This window comes from Phoca vitulina, unplaced genomic scaffold, assembly GCF_004348235.1.
Source record: "Phoca vitulina isolate PV1807 unplaced genomic scaffold, GSC_HSeal_1.0 scaffold138, whole genome shotgun sequence".
In the NCBI taxonomy this organism is placed as follows: Eukaryota; Metazoa; Chordata; class Mammalia; order Carnivora; family Phocidae; genus Phoca; species Phoca vitulina.
Genome location: NW_022589841.1, coordinates 341136 through 366021, shown reverse-complemented (window position 1 = coordinate 366021; position 24886 = coordinate 341136). Strand labels below are relative to the sequence as shown.

General features: G+C 42.6%; 1 protein-coding gene across 6 annotated transcripts in view; it reads left to right on the top strand.

Annotated features, from left to right (window-relative positions):
* The window catches only part of LDLRAD4 (low density lipoprotein receptor class A domain containing 4), a 130962-nt gene that overhangs the window by 82996 nt on the left and 23080 nt on the right, over positions 1-24886 (top strand). The window contains exon 1 of one of the 6 annotated variants that reach the window (XM_032399191.1): positions 15002-16102. The exons of 3 other annotated variants lie outside the window; for them this stretch is intronic. Coding sequence is in view for 1 of the 3 variants with exons in the window: in XM_032399188.1 (XP_032255079.1) it covers positions 16735-16804 (70 nt within the window). In the remaining 2 variants the exon portion in view is untranslated. Of the gene's footprint in view, positions 1-15001; positions 16103-16140; positions 16805-19225; positions 19248-24886 lie in introns of those variants that run through there. 2 more of the 6 variants (XM_032399188.1, XM_032399189.1) reach the window with 2 other exon arrangements.

Sequence of the window (24886 nt, the reverse complement as noted above, 5' to 3'; positions counted from 1 at the left end):
TCTTTGATTTCTTTTCCTCTTAAAATCTGCAGTATTTATAATCGCTACAAATGATTTAACCCATCATGGAATTCTGGCTGAAAAGGTGCCCCATCTTGTTTGACAAATATAACTGGTCCTTCTCTATCCATCACACCTGCAAACACATAAAAAGTTCAGGAAGGGGACACCTGGGTGGCTCAGTCGGTTAAGCGTCTGCCTTCGGCTCAGGGCATGATCTTGGGGTCCTGAGATGGAGCCCTGCAGCGACTCCATGCTCAGTGGGGAGTCTGCTTCTCCCTCCCTCTCTCCCTCTGCCTCTCTGTCTGCTCGTGCACTCTCTCTCTCTCTCTCTCAAATAAATAAATAAATAATTCTAAAAAATAAAAGTTCAGGAAGTACTTCCTGATAACTTGCACTAGGGATTGAGTGTAACTTTGGGGTTTTAAATTTATAAAGCATCTTATATTTAAAACTAGTTTGAAAGACCAATTTATTATTTTTAATCCAGAGGACTCATTATGAAATGGAAAAAACAGCAGAATGAGTTGGTGGCCTGGAGGCTGATGCTTGTCTTTTCACTGGAATTCTTGGGGCTTCTTGTTTTCAGATGTTTCTTTAGGTATGAATAAAAAGGAGCAGAAGGCTCTAACCCAGTAATCATGTGTGGGCTTGAGTGCCTTTCATTAGGGAGTTTGGGGCTGCCTTACTATCTTCGAACAATTAAAATATCTGGAAGAAAAAAGACAGAATTCAAATCTTGTCCTCTGTTTACTCACTGTAGAATTCCATTTCTTCTCTCTCTTAACAATTTTAAAATAATGCCATATAAGTAAAAACTCTTTAGGGATTTCCTTAAGAATACCCAAAGTAATAATTTGTCTAGTTTAAGACTTTTATTATATAAACTGGTTTGGGGGCGCCTGGGTGGCTCAGTCATTAAGTGTCTGCCTTCTCAGGTCATGATCCCAGGGTCCTGGGATCGAGCCCCACATCAGGCTCCCTGCTCAGCAGGGAGCCTACTTCTCCCTCTCCCACTCCCCCTGCTTGTGTTCCCTCTCTCACTGCGTCTCTCTGTCAAATAAATAAATAAAATCTTTAAAATAAATAAATAAATAAATAAACTGGTTTGGTACCAAAGATTTTGAGTTTCACATATAACATTACGAGGTAATTAGAATAGGAATTAAGAGGTTTAAGTAAATCAGCCTTAGCTTTTTGTCTCTTTCTGAAGTCAGCTGTAATATGAAGGAATGTATTCCAGAAGGATGTGTGTGTGTGTGCATGAGTGCCTATCTGCCTGAATATATAGAGAGAGGAAGACAGCAGGTGGCATTTTTAAAATAAGGAAAATATAGCAGTAATCCAAGTCTAGGACAGTGATTCTTAACCCTGGCCGCACACTAAAATCCCCTGGGGAGCTTTAAAAATTACAGATGCCTAAGCCCACCTATCAGGCTTCTGATTTAGTCTGTTTGAGATGAGGCCTAGGTATTGGTATTTGTAAAATACTCAGGTGATAAAATCTGCAGCCAGGTGAGGACAACCACTGCTCTAAACAATATGTGCAGAGTTGAATTCAAGGACTGTGAACAATAGAGCCAATATAGAACTCAGCTGTCACTTGTAAATGAGGCTAATGAGAAATAATGCACGCTTAGGGCATTTAGGGGTGATGATGACCATTTTATAGATCAGGAAACTGGGGCTAAAGAAGTTTATGTGACTAATCCAGAGTCACACAATTTGCAGGTAGTGGGTCTGGTTCTAGCCCGGGACCTCCAACTGGAAGGACGCTGCCCTGGTATGCATGTGTTAGTTCTCTAAATTACAACCACAAACCCCAAAAAGACCTTCATTAGTGTATTGCTAGATGTTCCTGATGAAGAATGGAATTTTGTAGATGAGTCACCTTGTTTAATTAGGGAGAAATGAAATATTTGAATAGTTGGTTACTTTTTCAGCCAGTGCCTTTCAAAGTTTTTTACCCCTGACCTCCAGTGAGAAATACGTCTTATATCAAAACCCAGTGCGAACACAGATACATACATTCAGAGCCCAAACACACCTTCTCATTGTGCTTATCCTTATTGTAGATAAACTGTCTCACAGTGCTTACCCTTGCTCTTTGCACTCCAATATTTTCCATTCTATTCTATTTCTTTAAGTGCTGGTTGCAGTCTGCTGCACTGATTGCTTTAATGGACTGGGACCCATGACCTGAAAAACAGTACAGCTTCCCTTCTCTCTGAAGGCCACAAAAGGGGTAACATCATGATTAGAGAAGTGAATGACCTTACACAGCCTTTATGGGAAGATCTGCTGTAGGCCAAAGAATGAATATTATTTGGTACAGTGTATAGGTAATATTATTACTTGTAAGCTTGGTGTCTTGATGCTGTGTGTTCAACCAGGCTTTTAACCTTTTTAAGGAAAAATCTTACAATGAAGAGTGTATCCAAGGCAGGATAAGAATGCTGTGATCCCTTCAGTTTGTTTGTTTGTTTTTCCTTTTTTTGTGGGGGGGGGGTCGGGGCAGATAGGGAGAGAGAGAGAATCCTAAGAAGGCTCCATGCCCAGCATGGAGCTCGACTTAGGGCTTCATCTCATGACCTGAGCCGAAATTAAGAGTCGGACATTTAACCGACTGAGCCACCCAGACACCCCAGGTTCTAGCAATTTCTTAAGAAATTATCTGACTTACATTTTAAAACCTGATTGTATTAAATGAGAGTCAACATGTAGAGTGCCTTTCAAAGGTATTTTTAAATATATGAAGTACCATTTGCAAAATAATATTATTTACATTTTTCTAATTGCCTTTGGGGGGTGGGCAGTCTTGCATTCCAAGCACGATTGTGAGGTTTTTGTGAGCTGGCCTGGGCATGGATTTCTCTTCTTCCTCACAGTGCTTTGCCAGAGATGGTTACACGGGAGATGCTCTGTGATCATTTGTCACAGGGAGGCTCAGCCTGCACCTAGGTGTCTGGCCTGCAGCCTGAGAATGGAGAAGAGAATGCTGAAGAGTATGAGGATGGGAAAATTGGGCAGTCTTTTTAAAATTTTTCTTTTCTTCTGAAACATTTTTATATCCTGATTTTCCATCAGCATCCTCATTTAGCATTTGCATATATTTATATGTGCAGGATTGTAACTACCCCCTACACACAAGAGTGTGTGCCCATGGGCTCACCTGGTGGGAACTGAACCTGAAGGAGGTGGCTCCTGGTTCAGTCCTGGCAGTCTGTGTGTCTGCCACTCAGCTGACACTGCCGGACCCCATGGTGATTCTGACTGCTAGAGGTTCAACTTGTCCTCATTCCAAACAATATTGTTTAATTTATTCCCATTGTGAACCACTGGTTAACGAAGAAAACACTAATGTTGAAATACTAGTGAGGAGATTAAAAAACTATAGTCACTCTGCAAATTTATCTCAATGTCTTGCTCACATCTATATGTTTAATTATTCTGATAGATGTTTCTGGTTTTTCACAATGTAATGTTAAAGAGGAAAAATATGTTGATAATTATATTCTGGTTAAGTTTATATTTCTTGAGAATAAGCATCATTCGCACCTAGAAAGGTGCTTGCAAACAATGGCACAAAACAAAAATTGCAAAAGCAAGCTCATTGATTATTAAAGCTGGAAATACAAAACTTATTAATGTTAGTAAAAGCAGTTGTTAATTGTTAATCATAAAACAATTTTATTTCATAGTTTATTATTCCAGCTTTATTGAGATATAATTCACATACCATACATTCCCCCCCATTTAAAGTATATATTTCAGTATTTTTAAAAATATATTTATTCGGGGCACCTGGGTGGCTCAGTCAGTTAAGCGTGTGCCTTCGGCTCAGGTCATGATCCCAGGGTCCTGGGATCGAGTCCTACATTGGGCTCCTTGCTCAGCAGGGAGCCTGCTTCTCCCTCTCCCTCTGCTGCTCCCCCTGCTTGTGCTTGCTCTCTCCCCTCTCTCTGTCTGTGTCAAATAAAATCTTTAAAAAAAAAAAAATATATATATATATATATATATACATATATATATATTTATTCATTTAAGCAATCTCTGTACCCAGCGTGGGGCTCAAACTCATGACCCTGAGATCAAGAGTCGCATGCTCCGACTGAACCAGCCAGGTGCTCCTCAGTATTTTTTAGTATATTCATAGAGTTGTGTAATCGTCACTACAATCAATACACTTTTGTCACTCCAGAAAGAAACCTCATACCCATTAATGGTCATCCCCATTTTCTCCCAAGATCACAGTTCTAGATCACCACTAATCTACTTTTAGTCTCTATAGATTTGCCAATTTTGGACATTTCATATAAATAGAATGATACAATATGTGGTCTTTGGTGACAGTCTTCTTTCATTTGGGATGATGTTTTCAAGGTTCATCCATGTGTTAGCATGTATCAGTGCTTCATTTCTTTTTATGGCTGAATAATATTTCATTCTGTGAATTTGTTTAGCCATTTTCCTGTTGATGAACATTTGAGCTGTTTCCACTTTTTGGCTATTATGAATATTACTGCTGTGAACATTTATAGAAGTTTTTGTGTGGATATATGTTTTCATTTCCCTTGGTTATATACCTAGAGTGGAAATGCTGGGTCATATAGTAAATATATGTTTAACTTTGAGGAACTGCCAGACCATTTTCCACAGCAGCTACACCATTTCACATTCCTTTCAACAATGTATGAGGGTTTCCATTTCTCCATGTTCCCACCAATACTTGTTATTATCAGTCTTTTGATTATAGTCATCCTCGTGAGTATGAAGTGGAATCTCACTGTGGTATTGGTTTGCATTTCCCTGATGGCTAATGATGCTGAACATCTTTTCATGTGCTTGTTGGCCATTTGTATATATTTTTGGAAAATTATCTATTTAGATCCTTAGTCCATTTTTTAATTGGATTGTCTTTTTTATTACTGAGTTGTAAAAGTTCTTTATATATTCTAGATATATAATGAAATACATGATTTGTAGAAATTTTCTCTCATTATGTGGGTTGTCTTTTCACTTTTCCTTCATGCACAAGTTCCTAATTTTAAGTACAATATATCTGTTTTTCTTTTGTTGTTTGTGCTTTTGGTGGGATAATTAAGAAGGCTTTGTGTAATTAAAGATCACAAAGATTTACTCCTATGTTTTCTTCTAAGAATTTTATAATAGTTTTAGTTCTTACATTTAGATCCATTTTGAGTTAATTTTTGTGTATGGTCGAGGAAGAGGTCCAGTTTCATTTGTTTGCTTGTGGATATCCATTGTGCAATCACCATTTGTTGGAAAGACTCTTCTTCCCCAATGATTGATCATGGCACTTCTGTCAAAAATGAATTGACTATAAATGTGAGGGTTTACTTCTGGACCCTCTGTTCCATTGATCATATTTAGCCTTATGCCAATACGACATTGTTTGCAGCTTTTGAGTTGATCGTGTCGTTTTTGTCCTTTATTTTATTGATATGGTATATTACTTTAATTGATTTTTGGATGTTAAACCAACCTTGCAGTCCTGGACTGAATCCCAATTCATCATGATACATAATCTTTTTTATATATTGCTGGATTTTGGTTTGCCAGTTTCTTGTTAAGGATTTTTCATCTAATTTCATAAGAGATATTGGTTTGTTATTTCTATTCTTATAATGTCTTTGTCTGGTTTTGTTATCTGGGTAATATTTCCCTCATAGGATGAGTTGGGAAATGTTCTGTATTTTTTAGAAGAATTTGTAAAGAATTAGTTAAATCTTCTTTAAATGTCTGGTAAAATTCACCAATAAAGCCATTTGGGTCTGGGCTTTTCTTTGTGGGAAGTTATAAATTACTAATTCAGTGTCTTGTTATAAGTCCATTCAGATTTTCTGTTTCTTCTTGAATCAGTTTTGGTAGTAGGGGCCTTTCTAGGGATTCTTCCATTATATCTAAGTTATCTCATTTGTTGGCATACAGTTGTTCATGTTATTTCATTATAATCCTTTTTATATTTGTAAGATGGGGACACTGACATTGCTTCTTTTGTTCCTGAGTTTAGTAACTCGAGTCTTTTTTTTTCTTTTTTTCTTTGTCAGTCTACTAAAGGTTTGTCAATTTTGTTGGTATTTTCAAAGAATGAAATTTTGATTTTGTTTATTTTCTCTGTTATTCTATTTATATTTCATTATTTTCTGCTCTAATCTTAATTATTCCCCTCCTTTTTTAAAAAAAGAGTTTATTTAGAGAGATAGAGCATGTGAGCAGGGGGAGGGGCAGAGGGAGAGGGAGAGAGAGAGAATCTCAAGTGGACTCAATGCTGAGTGCAGACCCCGATGCGGGGCTTGATCTCATGACCTTGAGATCATGACCTGAACTGAAATCAAGAGTCAGACGCTTAACCAACTGAGCCACCCAGGTGCCCCTCCCCTCCTTCTTTAGATTTCATTTGCTCCTAAATATTTCTTAATTTGCTGTATGCCCTTTAGATAGTTTTCAGAGATTTTAAATGGTTAATTTTTAATAATTTTTATTGCTTATTTTCCTGGGGAGTGGGACCATGGAGCTCCTTTTTTTTTTTTTTTAAATTTTATTTATTTGAGAGAGTGAGAAAGCACAAGCGGGGGGCAGAGGGAGGGAGGGGAGGAGGGAGAGGGAGAAGTAGACTCCCTGCAGAGCAGTGAGCCCAATGCAGGGCTCTATCCCAGGACCCTGGGATCATGACCTGAGCTGAAGACAGACACTTAAGCAACTGAGCCACCCAGGTACCCCTACCGTGGAGCTCCTTACCCCACTATTTTAGAAGTGGCTCTCCCATATTATATTTTAAATATGTTCAGTTTCAAACATATTATAACATACATATAGATAAATCATGTTTTCCTTACATAATTGACTGAAACTAAATTGTATAGCAAACATTTCTCTTTAAATGGGCAACAGTAAGAAATTTTTCTTTATATTTTATAAATAGTATTAAAGATTGTATTGAAATTTAATTTTGCTGTAAATTTTTAATAATATACTTCACAAAAAATCCCTAGCATATCAAACCTGTGATATCATAGATATTATTACTTAGGTTGAAATTTTTTCAAATGAATTATTTAAAGTCCAATTAAAAGTTGCTATTAAGTAAATAATAGCACAGGTGGAATGCAGATATTTTAAGACTCCTGAGTGTGGGCCTTGAAGGACCGAAATGTGTGGAACGCTGGAATTTGGTCCCAGCAGTGGAGTGAGAGAACATATGAGGACTGAGCCTTGACATGACTTGCTCATGGCAATTTCAGGCAGCGGCAGAGGCAGCACCAGAAACTGGTCTCCTGACCAGGGTTAGACCACACTGGGAGGAGCCAAGGCCAAAGCGTTCTGGGCATAATGACTGCAGAGAGAACCTGTATGTAGCTTAGGACCTAGAAGCCATTGATCTGAAATCTGATCAAGGTTCTCCATTTGCTGTTTTATCTGTTTGAACTGAAACTCACCAGTAAGGGTATGTGTGACCAGATTGCCCCACTGCAGCCAGCCTTGGCCAGGGTTTCTATTTCTAAGAGGGTTAAATGGTAAATAGACAGTTTTGGAAAGTTTTTTTCTTTAAGGTACATTACAGGGAAAAAATTACAAAGGCATTTGCAACATTACCATTTCTGGGCCTTTAAATTTTTTTAAATTTGGTTTTATTTGTATGACCAAGATTGAGTTTCTGCCAGAAAGTCATTCGTCCTATGAAAATTCCAAACATTTTTATTATTGCCACTATATTTTATTGTATTCTATTGCTTTACTAATTTGGGTGTTTATTGTTGAGAATAACAGGCTTGATTAAGGTCACTTTTAATAAAAACGGGACCACATTTCACCTTATCCACATGAAAGGCACTCTTGAGTTTTTGGTTTCTGCCCATTTCACGGTGGCAAGATGTCCTCAAAGCATAATTGATCTTCATTATCTCTGGCTAATCAGGGGCCTCATGGGCACCCCTAAATTGTTCCCATTTCCTTGTGGTTATTTCATTGCCTTTGTAGAAAGAACAAAGAAATCTGACTGACATTATAGTGGGCTTAAAAATTATCTTTTAGGGCGCCTGGGTGGCTCAGTTGGTTAAGCGACTGCCTTCGGCTCAGGTCATGATCCTGGAGTCCCTGGATCGAGTCCCGCATCGGGCTCCCTGCTCAGCAGGGAGCCTGCTTCTCCCTCTGACCCTCCCCCCTCTCATGTGCTCTCTCTCTCTCATTCTCTCTGTCTCAAATAAATAAATAAAATCTTAATTAAAAAAAAAAAATTATCTTTTAGTTTCAGTACATTTCAATTCACAAATGAATAAGATATTAAACTGAACAATTCCTTCAAGCACATTACAATTTTCAGTATTAGAATAGGTTCCAATGAATCTAAATGAAGACATTTTAAATTAGAAAGAAAAAGGGCTATGGATGTAACAAGCTAGAGATAGAGAAAAGAAAGGATGGTGCTTTTTTTCTGGAAAACTCTGATTTTTTTTTTTTAAGATTTTTTATTTATTTGTCAGCGAGAGAGAGAGAAATAGAGAGAGCACAATAGGGGGAGCGGCAGGCAGAGGGAGAAGCAGGATCGCCACTGAGCAGGGAACTGGGTGCGGGACTCAATCCCAGGACCCTGGGATCATGACCTGAGCCGAAGGCAGACGCTTAACCGACTGAGCCACCCAGGCGTCCCTGAAAACTCTGATTTTTATAAATATGTACGTTTATTTTTATTTACCTTTTTATACTACCAGTATAGAACCAGCCACTTCATCCTTTCAGAGCCCCAAAAAAGGAAATTTATCAGAGGTTTAGTTTAATCTAAAGAAAAAATTGCCCAGAGATACAATTAAGTTTGCTTCCAACTGTGTCTTCCTTGAGATGGGAAGACTTCCTTCTCAGAGAGTAAAGTGGTCTCTGTGTTCTGTCAGCCCTTCCAAGAGCCTTGGTCTCAGATTCATTCCTTTAATCTTTTAAATGGGGCTTGTCCATCAAGGTCCTTCTAAAAAATAGGATTTGGTTCAGGGGTCTTCCTTGGACCTGCCACATTTAGAGTTAGCCTGATTAGTGGTTAAGAATAGATTTTGGAGTGAGACTTCCTGGTTCAAGTCCTGGCACCACCACTTACTAGCTGTGTGACATTGGACACAGTCTCTCTATGACTCAGTTTCCTCATCTGTAAGATTGGGAAAATAACCAGTATTCATATGTTACCTGTAAAGATTAAATGGCTTAAGTAAATAGTAAAGTGCTTTGGAATACTGCCTGGCACATGGTAAGTGCTGTGTGAGTATTAGCTATTATTGTTATTATTTAGGTTAAGAACCCCTCCTCCTACAGGACCCTTGTTCACTCATTCATTTATTCATTCATTCATTCACCTGCTCCTTGCTGAGCACTCTGCTACTCTCACTGCTTCACTACCTCTTGCTCAGGATGAACTAGGGATGTCATGGACAAGGATAGTTGCCAGCTTTCTTTGTATTCTGTCTCCTCGCAGTGATTGGTATTTAATGAGTGCTCGGCTCTGACATAAATGAGGATTGACCTCATGTTTTCAAAGGTGACCTGATACCAGAGAACAGTGGTTCTTATTTTTAAAGCATATGTATGCTAGGCTTGTCTTAAAGTGTCAAGGATGAGAACCGAGTATAGTTGTATAGATCTGATGTGATTTTGGATTAACTTGGATTTTAGCCTGTGATTTTTCTAGTGTTTGCCTTAGTATATGCTTTAAAACAGTAACTAAAACTCTGGAACGTGCTATGACTTTTTCTCAACTTTTGAAGAAATTAACGCTTTCGTTACAACCAGGAACCTAAAAGTCTTGGAACTGCCCAGACACATCCTAGAATTTATAAGCAAGACTAAGAGGAGCTCCAGAGACAATAGCCTGCGCCTCTCCTCCAAATTCAGATTGTCCAAGAAATGCTTGTGATTGCAAATAAACCACTGCTTTAGAATCCTCAAGAATAATGATCACAGCATTGTCCAGTAATTTAGCAATAACACCCACCAAATATAGATACCATATATTGTGCCATATACTATATGTGTATAAGAATGCACAATGTTTGCCTATAGAATAGTGCTATTGAAATTGGTATTTCCATCTTCAAGGGGTCAAAGTTCTTACAGGGGTAAGAACTAGGAATGGAATCATAGTATCTAAGATCTGAGTTGTAAGCATCTTGAGCTTATGTTTTATGGTCTGCCCACAAATAGGATGAGTTGTGAAGGTTATTTAGCCTTCTAGCTTTTCGACAAAATTGATAAATATATTTGAAAAGCAAAATAAAATATTTTTCTGAATAACCACATTGAATGTTTTAAATATTAAAATATTTGGTGTGTTTTTATACAGAATATGTGTATATTTTACCTGAAATGTGAAGAGGCTACCACACCTTTAAAGGGCCTTCCTTGATGATGATGTGGCAGTCTTATGAAGGCACCATCAATAAGTCTTGTTGATAGGAAAAACAGTTTGGGAGGTGCCACTGGAAGAATGCATGCAACAGAAGGAGAAAGCTGTTTCCTTAACCCCAGTGCCAGGACTCTTATTTTCCTGGTGCCTGGCTCTCTCAGGGAACGGGGAGGCTGGGAGGACATGACAGCTGGGCTACATTCATGGAGTGGACTGATGGCATCTTCATAATTCTGTCTTTAAGAAGAGTCTGCTCATGGCACTTGAGTTTTTCCAGAAGGCAAAATTAGAATTCTTTCTTAACATATGATATCCAGAAGTCCTCAAGGACTTCCAGAGTTTTTATGAAGAACGCCAAATATCCTAGAAATTGTATTTCAACACCAGAGACTCTTTTAACGTAAGCTAATTGAGCTTCACCACTATTGTGAGCCCTGACAACACTGTCCACCCCTACTACCTTTTCCAAGAGGTGTGGGTGGATCAGTATCAGCCCATTAGCACAAGCAGGGAGGACAGCAGGAAGCACCTGCCCTGTGGTACTGGGCCCGGCCTTTAGCCCAAGAGGGCAGCATTATGATTTTACACACATGTGCGCACAAATGCGTGCATGTTGAGTACCATTGTTTAAAATCATTGTTGAGTAGCAGTTGCTTGGGCCCTACACAGGAGACCTGGACTCTACTCTCATTTCCTTTGGGTGATGTGCACAAGTCATAAATTCTTCAAGCCCCAGTTTGCTCATTTAATCTGAATGAGGAGTTTGAATTAGACCAAAATTTCAGAAGAAACTTTGATGTGCAGGTAAATCACCTGGGGATTTTGTTCAAATGCAGACTCTGGTTCAGTAAGTCCAGGGCAGGATCCAAGATCCTGCATTTCTAACCAGCTCCCAGGTGATGCTGATGCTGATGTTCCCTGGACCAATTTGAGTGGTAAGGGTTTAGATATGACATCTTATTCTGTCCTCCAACCACCCTGTGGTACAGGTATTCTTAGCTTCATTTTACAGCTGAGGAAACAGAGGCTTAGCTAAATACTGTCAGATGGCAGAACTAGAACTCAAACTTGGGTCTAACTGGCCCCAGAATTTAGCCACTATAAAAACTTTATATTGCCTTCCTTTTTTTTCCTGGGACTTGGAAGAATAACTGCAGTTTTCAAAGGTGTGTAACTCAGTAAGGAGTAGCTTAGCCATTATGAAAATCTATACCACCATAAACACAGAATAATACATAGTTTTTTTTTTCCATTAGAAGAAAAAATATTGTGGTGGCATAGATAATGTGTAAGGTAAATGCCAAAGTCTGTTAATACAGGGGGTATTGTTGCATATTAGGAAGTATTTTAAGGCTATTTAATTTAGACTAATTTATTTAATAAGCTTTTAATCTACCTTGTCAGCTTGCTAGTTCCATTGTGTTGCATATTTTTATATTTGCTGACATTTCTACCAGCAATGATGGGGGTATCGAGCACTGTGATTGGAGGATATGCAGAGTGTTCATATTTCTACATAAAAACCTCTCTGTTGCTTTTCTTTTTTCTTTTCTTTTTCTTTTCTTTTCACTTCTCTTCTCTTCTCTTCTCTTCTCTTCTCTTCTCTTCTCTTCTCTTCTCTTCTCTTCTTTAAGACAGAGAGAGAGTGTGTGAGCAAGCCAGGGGTGGGGGTGCAGAGGCAGAGGGAGACAGAATCTTAAGCATGCTCCACGCCCAGCACGGAGCCCAACGTGGGGCTTGATCTCATGACCCTGAGATCATGACTTGAGGCAAAATCAAGAGTCCAGGGCTTAACTGAGCCACCCAGGTGCCCCCTGTTGCAATTTTTTAAGCACTAAGAATGCATTAGTACATTATTTCATGCTGTAGGCTGATGTCCACAAATATCGAACCATTACTATGTTTTGAGTCTGCAGGAGTCAGCGTTCTTTTAAAATCCTCATTCATGACTTAAAGCATAGCAAACTTACTGAAAATGAACTGTTTTGTTTTCTAAAGGCCAAATTCCAGGACTTAATTTTTATGTGGAAAACTTCACCTCAGAGCAGAATTTTACAGCATAGTTATAAACCTCAAAGAATAGGAATTTGTAATGGACAGGGCCATTGATTCTTAACAGGAGTCACATTAACAGGTATACAAGACACATAAAATGGTTCCAAGAGCCTCTGGCAACATGTGGACATACAGAATCTTTAACATGGATTTGCAAGTTAGTGCCTAAAAGGAATTAGGCAGTCAGGCTCTAAAAATCCAATTATCGATCTGCTGACATACTTTGGTTAGTTCAGGGGACTTTAGTTTGGAAGATTGTAAGTTCACTGCCCACTGAGCAGAATGATGGGTGGGGTGGGTAGGAACTTCTGAGTCAGGCTGCCCAGGGTTCTGACCCCCAGAACCCCAGCTTGCCTCTTAGCAGCCAATTTGACCTTGGACAAAGTACTCACCCTCTCTGAGCCTCAGCTTCCTCCTCACAGGGTTGACATGAAAGTAAAAAGATATACAGCACTTGAAAGTGCCTAGAACGTAGCAATAGATCTTTAGAAATGCTTATAAATGCTAATTTTCTGCTCTATAACCATTATAAAAGTATTCCTAACTCTCCAAATGATACTTCTCTGTCAAAATTTCTGTTGTGAGTGGGATACCTGTTGAAGGTGAGAACATGGTGGGGAGAGACAGCAGGGCATGATCAAGAAGCCCATGGTGATTAAATCCAAGGATTGGGCCAGGCAAGATGCTAACCCAGGTTATATGTGACAGAGGAAGATTCTGGTATAGCAGAGCACCCCTACACCACCCAGAGGTATTTTCTGAAGCTAATGAGCCCTGAGTAGCCCGAGCCAAAATCCCTGCCCTGTGCTGTCTCTTTTGGCCATTCAGGTCACAGATACTCCCAATCACCTCAGCTTGTCATATTCAGATCTGGCTGGAAGCCAATCCTTAGAGCTTGTTCAGTTCCTTAAATAAGGGACTACCTACGCATGGCACCTAAGACAAGTTCAGCCCTACAGTAAATGCGTGTCGGTCAGATTACATTGAAGGTACAGTATATTTCCTCCTAAGGTCTCTAACCACTTAGTAAATATTTGTCAGATGAATTAATGAAATGAAAACCTTTATAGAGGAAACCTGAAGATGTTGGTAGAGTGAGTCTATGGAGACAGAGGCTCTTCAGGTCATTGTTGCTGTCAGCAGACCCTGTGAAAATGTCTTTCGTAGGCAACCCTTCCTTGCATCATTTCCAAGGCCTCTGGGGTACACAGGGAAACCACATACAGCTTTGGGACATTTTTTTAACTACTAGCAAAAGCAGCGCATCAGAGTACTCATTTTAAAGATGCATATTTAAAGACAAGGAGGGAAGAAAGAATTCTTAAATGCAAATGGCTTTTACACTTTCCTACTTATGTGTTTTGTTCAGCAGACTAGTGTCTTCCCACACCCTTCTGCTGTGTGTGCTGCCATTTTCTCCGAATTAAAGGAAGAGAAATATTGGCATCTATCAGTTAAAAAGCCCCAGGGATCCACATACCATCCGGGCCAGCTAGAATGAGGTGTTTATCAGGGCACGAGCCCCTGGCTTCTGGGAACCCCCCGTCTGACCTCTGTGCTTTCTTCCTAAAGTCCTCAGGCCAGGGCTTAAAAGGAAATAGAACAAAATTAAGGCCACCACTGGGTGATTTAGCCTTTAGTGGATACTGACGATTGGTGACGTGCTGGCGTTAACCAGGCAGCGTGGCCAGCACACGCCGAACACAGCCCAGAGTGGCTCTGGGACCTGCGCCGGCCTGCGCTTGGGCCTGGTGTGCGGTTTGGGCAACATTTTGAAAACAAGCTCATCCATAAAGTCAAAGGCTTTTAAAGTGATTTTTAAGTAGAATACACATTGAGAACAATTAAAAGGAATGAACAAGGAGCTAGATTAAGACTGACACCCCCCGCCCCGCCCAAACACCCAGTGATGAGGAAGCCAGCCAAACAGTATGAGTGTGTTAAGGCAGAGTGGGAATACAACGCGGCCATTAAAGGTGAAAAATATGTTAGTTTTTTTTGGATACATGAAATATGCATCTTTACTAATGTTGAACCCCGAAGTGGACTATTTGCAACCATTTCAAAATGCAGGTATAATCATTAACAAATGGCAGAACCGATTTTCATAATGTTGACTAATGTTTTCATCATATTGACTAAATCCCTAATTTTTAAAAACGGACTCTCATGGCAGTCATATGCAATCTTGTGAATATTCCCTTTTGAGGACTTGATTTCAGAGTGATCCTGTCACTCTGACTAAACCGACAAGGAAGTGCCATCCCCGGATGGCAAGGACCAGGGACTTTAGGGACAAAGGAGAGCCAAAGAGCCGCAGGGCCAGCTTGAGGCCAGAGTGTCTGAAGCCTGATGCTTTCTGATGTTGGCTCTTCTCTGAGGAGGGTCCCCTGCCCTGGTGACCACACCCCAGCCCAGTCTCCTGAGCCTCACCCTCTTCATTCACCCAGCCATGTGACTCTGAGATGAAATCGGGGACAAGTAGAACAAGAGAGGAGAGTTATGTTTTAAATTTGGAAATTGCTCAAGAAAAATCAGGCTGTCTTGATTGGCACATGCAAATGTACGCAACTGTTAATTTTCTTGCTGAAATTCCCATTTCCTTTATCCACACAAAATCTCTGAAAAATCTTCTTGATGATTCTTTTGTTCCCTTTCTGCCCCCACCCCCAGTAATTAAAACATGAAATAGTAGTGATGTCTTGTGGCCAACCTGAGGACCTGGTGGTGACATCAAGCCCAGGCCACTGCTCTTGGCCCCAGGTGGCATGCTGGGGCCGACAGCAGGGACGGGCTGCTGACGTAACTGTCTCCGTTTCTAATGCTGGTAGTAACCAACAGCGTTTAGTTTTGCTTTGACAACTCCTCCTACAGCCAAAACTATTGTTATGGCCCACATGTCATTGCTATTTATCCTAAATAAGGAAAAACAAAGGCTATTCTGGGCGTAGAGCAGGGCTTGTGGCCGGCTTTATTTGCAATATTACCATGGCACGTTGCCCTTCTCACTGTGGCCGCACTGTGATTTTTCTGAAAACTGCTGCAACGGACACACAGCCTTCTCTTAAGTCTTTTCACACAGCCCCGGGCATCAGAATGCACTGGAGGTGTTCTACGCACACATGAAAAACTGCCCAGCCCTCAGGGGAAACCCAGACTGTGCTTGCACAGAATGAACCAGGAAAAAGCGCCCTCCTGAGAGCTGTCTCTGCTTTGCCATTTGGATTCTTCTCTCTAATTTCTGAACCTTGTAAACTAAAACCGCCTAGTAGTAAGAGTCCTGACTTTACAGCACCCCTGTAGGTATATTTTCGCCACCATGCATTGAGAAATAGGGGCGGGGGGAGAGAAAGGGCAGAGCCGACAGGAAAGTGAGAGTGGGGGGGAGCTGAGTGTTTCCTGCTGTGCTTATGACTTTGACAGTTGCCAGGGCCCAGCTTAGCTGCAAGAGCTATGTGACCTGCTCCCATCAGTTAGAGAGAGACTTTGGGGATTGGAGGGCCCGGAGGACAGCCTGCAGCCTGGCTCCTGGTGTGAGAGACGCTGTGGGCACTTCCAGCCAGGATGTGCTCGTGAAGCTGGATCCACAGCAGAGAAGCCTAAGTGGCTAAGCATCCCTGTCTGTTTGCACACGCTGCCTCGGTAAGCCCTCGCTTCATTTCTTCAACCTTGAAAGCTTCCAGCAGGGATCAAGAGAAGAAATACTGTGTTGGGATTTGTAGATCTCCCCCTTTCTGCCTTATCCGGTTTGATATTTGCCTGTTAAAAAGATTATTGAATGCAATGGAACACGATGATCTGTCTAGCTGCATTCTGCTCCTCTGTGTGCGTAACATGTCCCAGGTGAGGCCAGACATGAGAAATGCAGACTAATCGTGGCTGTCTGTTGCTGTGTACGACACTGGGTGTTCAGCTGCTCCAGGATTTGAGACCCTGGACTTGTTATCTGCTCTGTGACACCGCCCGCTTCCTGCCACAGAGCTCCTGATTTCTGTGGATGGCAGTTGATAATTGGTAGCCACAGTCTGCGGTCAGAGCCATAGCATTTGAGTCTAGCACCTGGGCTGGGTCCCGCTGATACAGTAGAGAGAGACAGAAGCACACACACACACACACACACACACACAGTCACACACTCACACCCCACGCTGGCTATAACTGCAGCTCTGAGCTGCCTAAAGAGGAGATGGCCTGAAGCTGAAGGGATGCTTTGAACGTGGGGGGGCGGGGGGGGCTGCATCACAGTTGGACTCCCCCTTGCAAAGGACCCGATTATGTCCAGTGACCACCTGAACAACAGCACACTGAAGGAGGCCCCGTTTAAAGACCTGTTCTTGAAAAAAGGTATACTTTCAAAGGGCAGCTGTGGGTGATGCCTGTTCTCTGGGGTTTGTGGTGGTTGTTCTTGGAGTTTGGTCTGAGGACAGAGTTGAGAAGAGTAGAAACTCTTTCTCAAGAAGTTCATATCTACCTAAGAAGGGTCTGTCAGCTCTGAGAATGCCTCAGTGCTTGACTCTCTGTGGGAAGATGTATTTTAGGCTTTCTCATCTTCTTTCTCATCTGCGATCAGTTTGTTCCCGTTGGAGATGCTATACATGTAAATACACAGGTTTGTTGCTTTGGAGCTTTGTTTTCTCAAATGTTCTATACGTGAGACTAACTCTCCCCCGCCCCCGGAAATTCTATTACTCACAGCTAGACTCATGGGTACTTTTTTTTTTCACCCGGAGTCGTTGAAAACAGCATCTGAAAGAAAAGATGTGTTTCTCAGGATGTGGGTGGTTTACTGGGTTGTTTCTCAGGTCACCAGTCTAGTAACAGTAGACCTGAGGCAAGCCAGCTGTGACTCTTGAGAGGCAGCCTGTGGGGACAGACAGAGACTGCTAGCTAGGGAGCATTCAGAAGCCACTCTGCTCTTAAATGTGAAGGAGATGGTTACTTGTGCAGCTGTATATTTTTCTGATACATTTTCCTAAATTAATAATGTGGGGGTGGGGTGGGGGTAGATTTTTAAATGAATCCTATAGAGGGAGTTATGGATTTATGTATGTATTTTTTTCCATTTATAACATACTGGAGGGATAGACTTTTTTTTTTTTTTTTTTGGAGGGATAGACTTTTAAAAGGTTTGTAATTGCTTTTACTCCTCTGCTATGTTTTCAGAAAAATCCTGTCAATCATCTTTGAGTGGAACATATTTAGCTAGATTTCTTTCTGAAGAGATCATGAGACTCTAGATTCTAAAATGTATGATGAAAAGTTGAATTGGATGAATGCTTGGACCTTAGTAATTTAAAAAGACGTTATTCTAGCTGGATGGCGCTGGTGTCTGCGTTCTAGGGATTCAGTAGCCAGTCAGTTTATTGGTCACTGCTCCTTGCCAGAGTCATTAAAGGCACCTGGCTGTGGGCCGGAGTCAGGCAGATGGGGGCCACACCTTGCCCTCAGAGAGCCCTGTGCCGTTGGACCGCGCTCTGCTTTCCCCTCTCCTCCTAGAGATCATAGTATCACTTCCCACATTCGGTATCATGCAAAACATTTTATATAAATATATTAATAGAAATAGGATTCTGTAAACAGGTAACTTAGAGCAGCCATGAGGTTCTTTTTCCGGTGATAGTTCACAATGCCTAGAATAGTAATAGTTGAATAATTTTTAGGAAATATGAAAACCTTTGGCAAAACTTCATCACTGAAGTCATTAGTAAATGTTTGGTGGAATATGGCTCTGTGCTAGACATTGTTAAAAGCAGATTAGGCAATTGGGACCGTTCCTTTTACGGATTTCTTTAGCCGTTTATCTAAAATGAACACTAACTTTATGCAAGTCATGTGCTACCTACTGACGATATTAAAGAAGATCAAGATACTATCCCAGAGATTACTCCAGGAGGAAGAAGACCAGAAAATGGGCAGTATAAGTGATAAGTCCTATGACAGGGTTCAGCTGCATGCTAGGGAGCCTCCCAAGGGAACCATCATCAAGCAGTTAGGAAAGAGCTCCTTAAGGAAGATAAAGCCTGGGAGGTGACACCACATTGGCGTATTTCTGGGGGTAGTTCTTTTCCCCTTCTTTTGTTCTACTTGTTATAGGATAGATTGGAATAGCCAACCCACCCAAGGAAAAGAAAATTCAAAATATATAATCTAATCATCATGATTATAGCTCTTACTGTTTTGCCTTCTGAACGTCAAGCTGTGAAATTATTCATATAACACAGGCTGAATTGTCCCCCCTCAACCGTGGTGTTTAATGAGTGTGAATTTTCATTCAGCCATTAAAATCTCCAAGAGTATTTTTAAACTAACAGTTCACAAACTTGAGGCAGTTATGGTCTATGTAGATTCCAACTCCTGGCCCCACCGCCCAGTCTCTGTAGGATCGGGGCAAGAACTTACCAGGCTTTAGGAACATTCAGCACTTTAGAAGTGTCACAGAGCCATAAATAAAGAGTAAGACGCCCTGCGAGGCTGTCCTCTCTGCCCAGTAGGACAGAGAGGCAGGAAATGCACCTACTCATCTGCGGTGCATGAGCCATGCTGGAGACCTAGGAAAGCTTCCTGGGAGAGAGGGGCTGCCCAGAGTAGGCCTGTGCGGCAGCTAGCCACAGTCTCGGTATTCCCAATAGACTGTAGCACTTGGGGGAGCAAAGTGGAGTGCTGTCATTGGTTAGGGTGGGGGAGGGGCCGTTTGCGGTGGTGTGTAGGGTTTTGTGGAAAGCATTCGGTGTTTTCAGTGACATCACGGTATTCTGCATGGCAACTTCTCTGAATGTGGGCCGCCAAGGTATTTCCTGGGCTGGGTGAGGGGGGTGCTGATGAGAGGCTAAGACTTTGCCCCCCGCCACCCCATTTATAGAGTCTGTAAGGGCGTAAATTACACATCTGGAGCTTTAAAATTAAACATTGAGAAAAAAGGATTCCTGTGAAGGATGATATATTAATGGAGGAAAGACCAAGTGGAAGATGGGTTAACCATCCCACAAATAGAAATGAGGGTTATATTAGGAGCCTAAGGTGGTAGTTCCCCCGAGTTCTTTAAAAATAGTACAGACGCTCATGCCTCTAGTATGAGTCAGTTCAGCTCTTCATTGAACCAGAGAATAGATCAACAGGCTTCACACCGTTTCCTCTGTTCTTGCAGTTCTCCACTGCACAGCCCGGCGTTTCTTGGGGATAGTCTATAAAAATAGAGAGATGCCATCATCACCATCATCACTGTCTCTGTTTTATAGTAATAAAATAAGGTGCTGTGATGCCTTCCGGTAAGTTTTAGGCTAAATTTATCATAAGATTTCTGGTGTTTGGATTGCAGTGACTCATCCATTGTAACATTGTGAACGAGAGCCCCATGAAAGGAGGGGGAGTGTGAAAATTTGACTTCGGCCTAAAATTATTTCCTTGCATGGACTGCTTTTTGGCATTCCTCTGTTGATGTCAGTATCTACTGGAATCAAGGAAAACTGACCAGTGGGCTGTGTTCAGAGTCCGAACTAGGCACATGAAATTTTGGAAACCCTAAAATATCCTATTATTTTCTCAGAACTCTACTCTTCCTGTAGATTTTTTTTTAATCTTTTAATCTTTGTTTTTAATTGTTCTTCCTTAGCCTCCTCTTTCCACCCCATTCCCAAAACCAAAATCACAGACATTTCTCCTTTCTGGGCACCATTGCACATTGCCTCTCCTCTACCATGAGAAAATGGACAGCATCTTGTCAGGCCAGATGTGGGCAGCCCAGGGTGAGAGAGGGAGAAGCCGCAAGGTCCCAGTGCAGTGCCAGTCCTCAGCTGGTGTCTGCCTCCTTCCTGTGCACAGGCTCTTGCTCCGAGATGCCCCTTGATTCAGGACGCCGTAGCATGCATGCGTCTGTCTGAAGAATATGCCTCTTCCGGGCCTGTCAGGAGTGTCTCCCACGGGGTGGGTAACAGGCCTCACCGTACCTTGTGTATGTGCGGCCTTTGCACCCTGGCCTCCCAAGCTTGGAGCACGGTGAAGAGGAATCAGTGATGTGTAAAGGAGGAGGGTGTGTGGGGGGTGCACGAGCACCCCCATAGACGTGCACACACGTGTGGGAAGACATGTGGCCACGAACTGCTGCCTTGAAGGGAAGGTGGTTTCAGCGAGAAGTGAAGAGCGTTCAGCCTGCCCGAGCGCTGACTGTGCAGTGCAGGAAACTGCTGGGTGAGGTCCCCAGAAGCCCAGAAGGTCTGTGGTTGAGATCAGGAGTACAGCAGTCTTGAAACCCGACACCTTGAAGAACAGGTGTGCTGAAATTCATCTGGTATTTGCATCCGGAAGTGAGAAAGCAAGGTTTGTTTTGTTTTTTAATGTAAAGCTTCTTTTACTTGTCCTGTGAGTTACTTTCTTGAGAAGGTGTAAAATCAGGCCATTGGCAACAAAGCCACACCCGGGGACCGCCAAACACTTTGGGGGCCCCGCGGCCTCTGAGCAGTATCCATGAGGGAGTGAAGGGTTCAGGAGCAGCCAAGGAAGAGACAGGAATCACCATCACCATGATTACACCATGTATGGAGAGAGAGAGGGGGGACTGGGTTTCCCATCTACCATGTCCAGGCTGTTGATAGCCTATAGTGGTGTGGTCTTTACTTAATTTGCCTTTTATGATGCATATTTTAGTAGAATTTTCCTGTTTAAAGTACAAGAGGGTGTGGGAGGACCAGTATGAGGAGGGGCTGCTCACATACCCCCTTGTCTTGAAGGGAGAGGTTATCAGTAGCGGAGGTCCCTGGAGTCTGGACCTCATCTCGCTTGTCCCCAAGAAAACTCACTCTGTTTACTCCAGTTTTCACTTGGAGAATTCTCAGGACCCCTCTTGGAGAAGTATGGAGAGCCCCAAAGAGAGTACTTCCCTGTTGTTAGTGTTTGAGAAAGCAGTCTGTTTTTACTGACTGTGTATGCCCAGAGTTCAAAGTGAAGGTCAGCTGCACGTGTGACCGGGGCTGTGCCGCTCTGCTGAGGCTCCTTCCCCAGGCGCCGCACTTTGGGCTTCAGGGAGCACCCCAGGTGACCCTGGACTGCAGTGGGGGGCGACTAGCTTCTGCTCTGCTTACTGTGGCTCCTGCATCTGGTTAGGACTTGGTTGTTGGGACCATGACCTTTGGGACCCGGGCCAGGCCCTGTGGGAAGAACTGCCTCTCGCTGGTCCGGGGGCTGTAGTAGCTGAGGCTCTGGTTGGGCTTCTGTCACCCAGATTGGCCCGCTGGGCTACACCGCTGGGCTGTTTGCCTTCTTGAGTGGCACCCTGGGAACCCAGTCCCTGACCGCCTGTGCCCTTGCCCTGGCCCAGGCGAGCTCCGTACTGTTTCGATACCCGTGAAGCCCCCAGGGTCTCTGCGTGTCCTGCGCTCCGAAGGTGCACCGGTTATGGTTGTACTTGTGCGTGAAAACTCAGGACGGTGGCCCAGGAGCTGTTCTGACCACGTCTCAAATCCTGGCATCAGCAGGGTCCCCAGGACGTCCAGGCCAGCAGTGTTCGCGCTGGAGGGCCTGCTGTCAGCCGGTATAGACCGCATTTCTGCAGCTGTGGCTCAGGGGTCTCTGGGGCTCCCAGACCAGTCTCCAGTGGCCAGTAAGACCCGATCTCCTCCAACACCGTAACCGAACAAACATGTCACAACAGACGGAAGGTGAAGCAGAGGGGAGAATCCAGCTGTCTTTTTATTAAGGCGTTTATCGTAAGAGACGCGCAGAAGGGTAAAGCCATGCCACTCTTATCACTAAACTTTTGTTTTGAAAAACGGTGTATTTGATTGTTATATATGTTAACATGAGTTTATTTTTTAATGAATAAATTTTTAAATTTTTCAGTGTTAGTTGTAAATGTGGCAAATATCAGTAGATGTCATCCATACGAATAAAGCGCTTTTGGGGGTTACCAGTAGCTTTTAAGAGCATAGAGGGCTCCTGAGAGCAAAGCACTGGAGAGCTGTTAGTGTAAGCAGAGCGGGAGCGTGGAGCCGAGGGAGGAAGGGCAGCAAGTTAGGACATGTAGTCAGGGTGGGGTGGGCTTTCCAGGTGTTGGGCCCTCAGCAGGACCAGGGTAGGGTGCACTGCACGTGGCATGTCCATAAGAAAGCTGAAGAGGCGCAACCTTCGAGCGGTAGTCCTCCTTTAAAAGAAAGATTCCATACACTGTTTCCCACAACTGAGATCTTTCTTAGAACTCTTGCTTGCAATGAACTTTTAATGTAATGTTAGATCAGAAGATTCATGCCTTTCAGATGATATAAAATGTTCTATGTGCTGTCTCAGGCCAAAAGAAGTCAAATCCAGAGTGAATAAAGATCTAAACATAAAAACCTTAGAAAAAGTATTTTTAGAATATTGGAGAAGACCTTCCTCATCAAACAGGAAGCTTAGAAGCCATAAAAGAAAAAAATAGTATTTCATGACATAAAAATTATTTATATCTTCTGTGGAGAAACTCACAGACTAGGAGAAGTTAGTGACAGACTAGGAGAAAATACTTGCAACACATGTAACAGACAAAGCTTTGTGGTCGTAATACGTAAAGGCTGCTTACCAAAAAATGAGAATATCACAAATAAGCTAATATGAACTAATATGATTATGAAAAAGAAAAATACAAATTGCCAATAACCATAGGGGAGGATCTAAAATTACTAGTAATTGGGGAAATACAAATTAAAACAAGATATGTATTTTTGCCCATCAGATTAGTGCAAATGAAAAGGGCGAGTATTCAGCGTTGATGAGCGTGTGAAGCCCCTTCCTAAGGCAGAGTCTCAGTAGCCATCAGCATTTAAAAGGATATGTCCTTGACCCAGAAATTTCAATTTTAGGAATCTTTCCTGTAGGGATACTCAAAATGTGGGTCAACACTCATATTCACACATACGTACACATGCACACACAATCTTTTGATCATAATAGAAAAGGGGGAAAAAATACCCAAACATCTATCACTTGGAGAATATAAATTCCAGTATATCAGTATTCTGGAATACACAGCCACCATAAAGAATGAGGTTGGTTTTTATATATTCTTGTTTAAAAATGTCTGTGATATATTAAGTGAAAAAAAACAGAACAATGTATTTGTACAATGATTTCACTCATTAAAAGAAGAAAGCCCTTATTCAATAGGCAAATGCACAGCTACATACAATGGGTGAACTGTGCTGTCCCCCAGGACGGCATGGGGTTGGGTGGGGTCGGGAGTGCTGCCGGCCTACAAAGGAGAACTTTTACATTGTACACTATTTCCTTCAGTATTGTTTACATTTTAAGGAAGCCTTCATTATTTTTATAATAAAAATCCTTTTCAAATGAAACACAGATATACCCCAAATGCCTGTAGAATTATGGAAAATATAATTTGACTGTATGGCTACAAATGGTTATCTGCACAGCTTTCTATATACAGGAAAAGATAACCTAGAAAGACATCCTCCAGGTGAAGAATTAACCCCTGAAGACTTTGAGCAGGACCCCTCACTGTAATCATCATTTTCTTCTCTTTCCATGTCCATAGAGCAATGAAGTTGTTTTTTTTTTAAGATTTTATTTATTTGTCAGAGAGAGAGAGCACGTGCGCACAAGCAGGGGAGCGGCAGGCAGAGGGAGAAGCAGACTCCCCACTGAGCAGGGAGCCCGACGTGGGCTCCATCCCAGGACCCTGGGATCGTGACCTGAGCCAAAGGCAGATGCTTAACGACTGAGCCCCCCAGGCGCCCCTCAATGAAGCTTTTTTGAGAAAAGAAGACATTTGTCAATTCCAGGGCTTGATTTAACCTGATGATCAGCCGTTAGGCCTCGGGAGGTGTCCAGAACAATGACGGCCACGCAGGGCGGGGTAAGGTGGGTAGCACAGCCCCAGGGCCTTGCTGACTACCCGCACTGCCTCTTGAGCTTCCTCAGTCGGCCGAGACCATGGGATCCACCCTTTTACTGCCCACCAGGGCTGTGCCTGGCAAACCCACCTGGCCTCAACTACTCACCTCGTCGTTTCAGCGGTTCGGTTCCCTCACACTCAGCTCTCCATTCTCCAGGGTGCCATCTGGGCTGGTCCCGCTACAGGCCCCATGCCAAGGGCAGTCCAGCCAGTCCAGCGAGCACATTTGTACATCTTTGTCCCTTGGGTATGTATGGGCCAAAGGCAAGAGTGGAGGGCAGTGTCACAGGACTGGACATGGTGAGATCCAGAAACACCCTGTGTTTATTCCCATGCCAACTCTAGCCCCCCTGTTTCCAGGGTGTGGATGGTGGGGGCTCACAGGTGCAGACATTGGGGTCTAGACGGTGCTACCTAGTCCCTTCCTGCGTTATCCCAAATGTGAGCCCATACACTGAGAGATAACACCACTGGCCATCAACTTGGGTTCTATAGCAAGAGGGTGTGTGTGTGTGTGTGTGTGTGTGTGTGTGTGTGTGTGTGTGTGT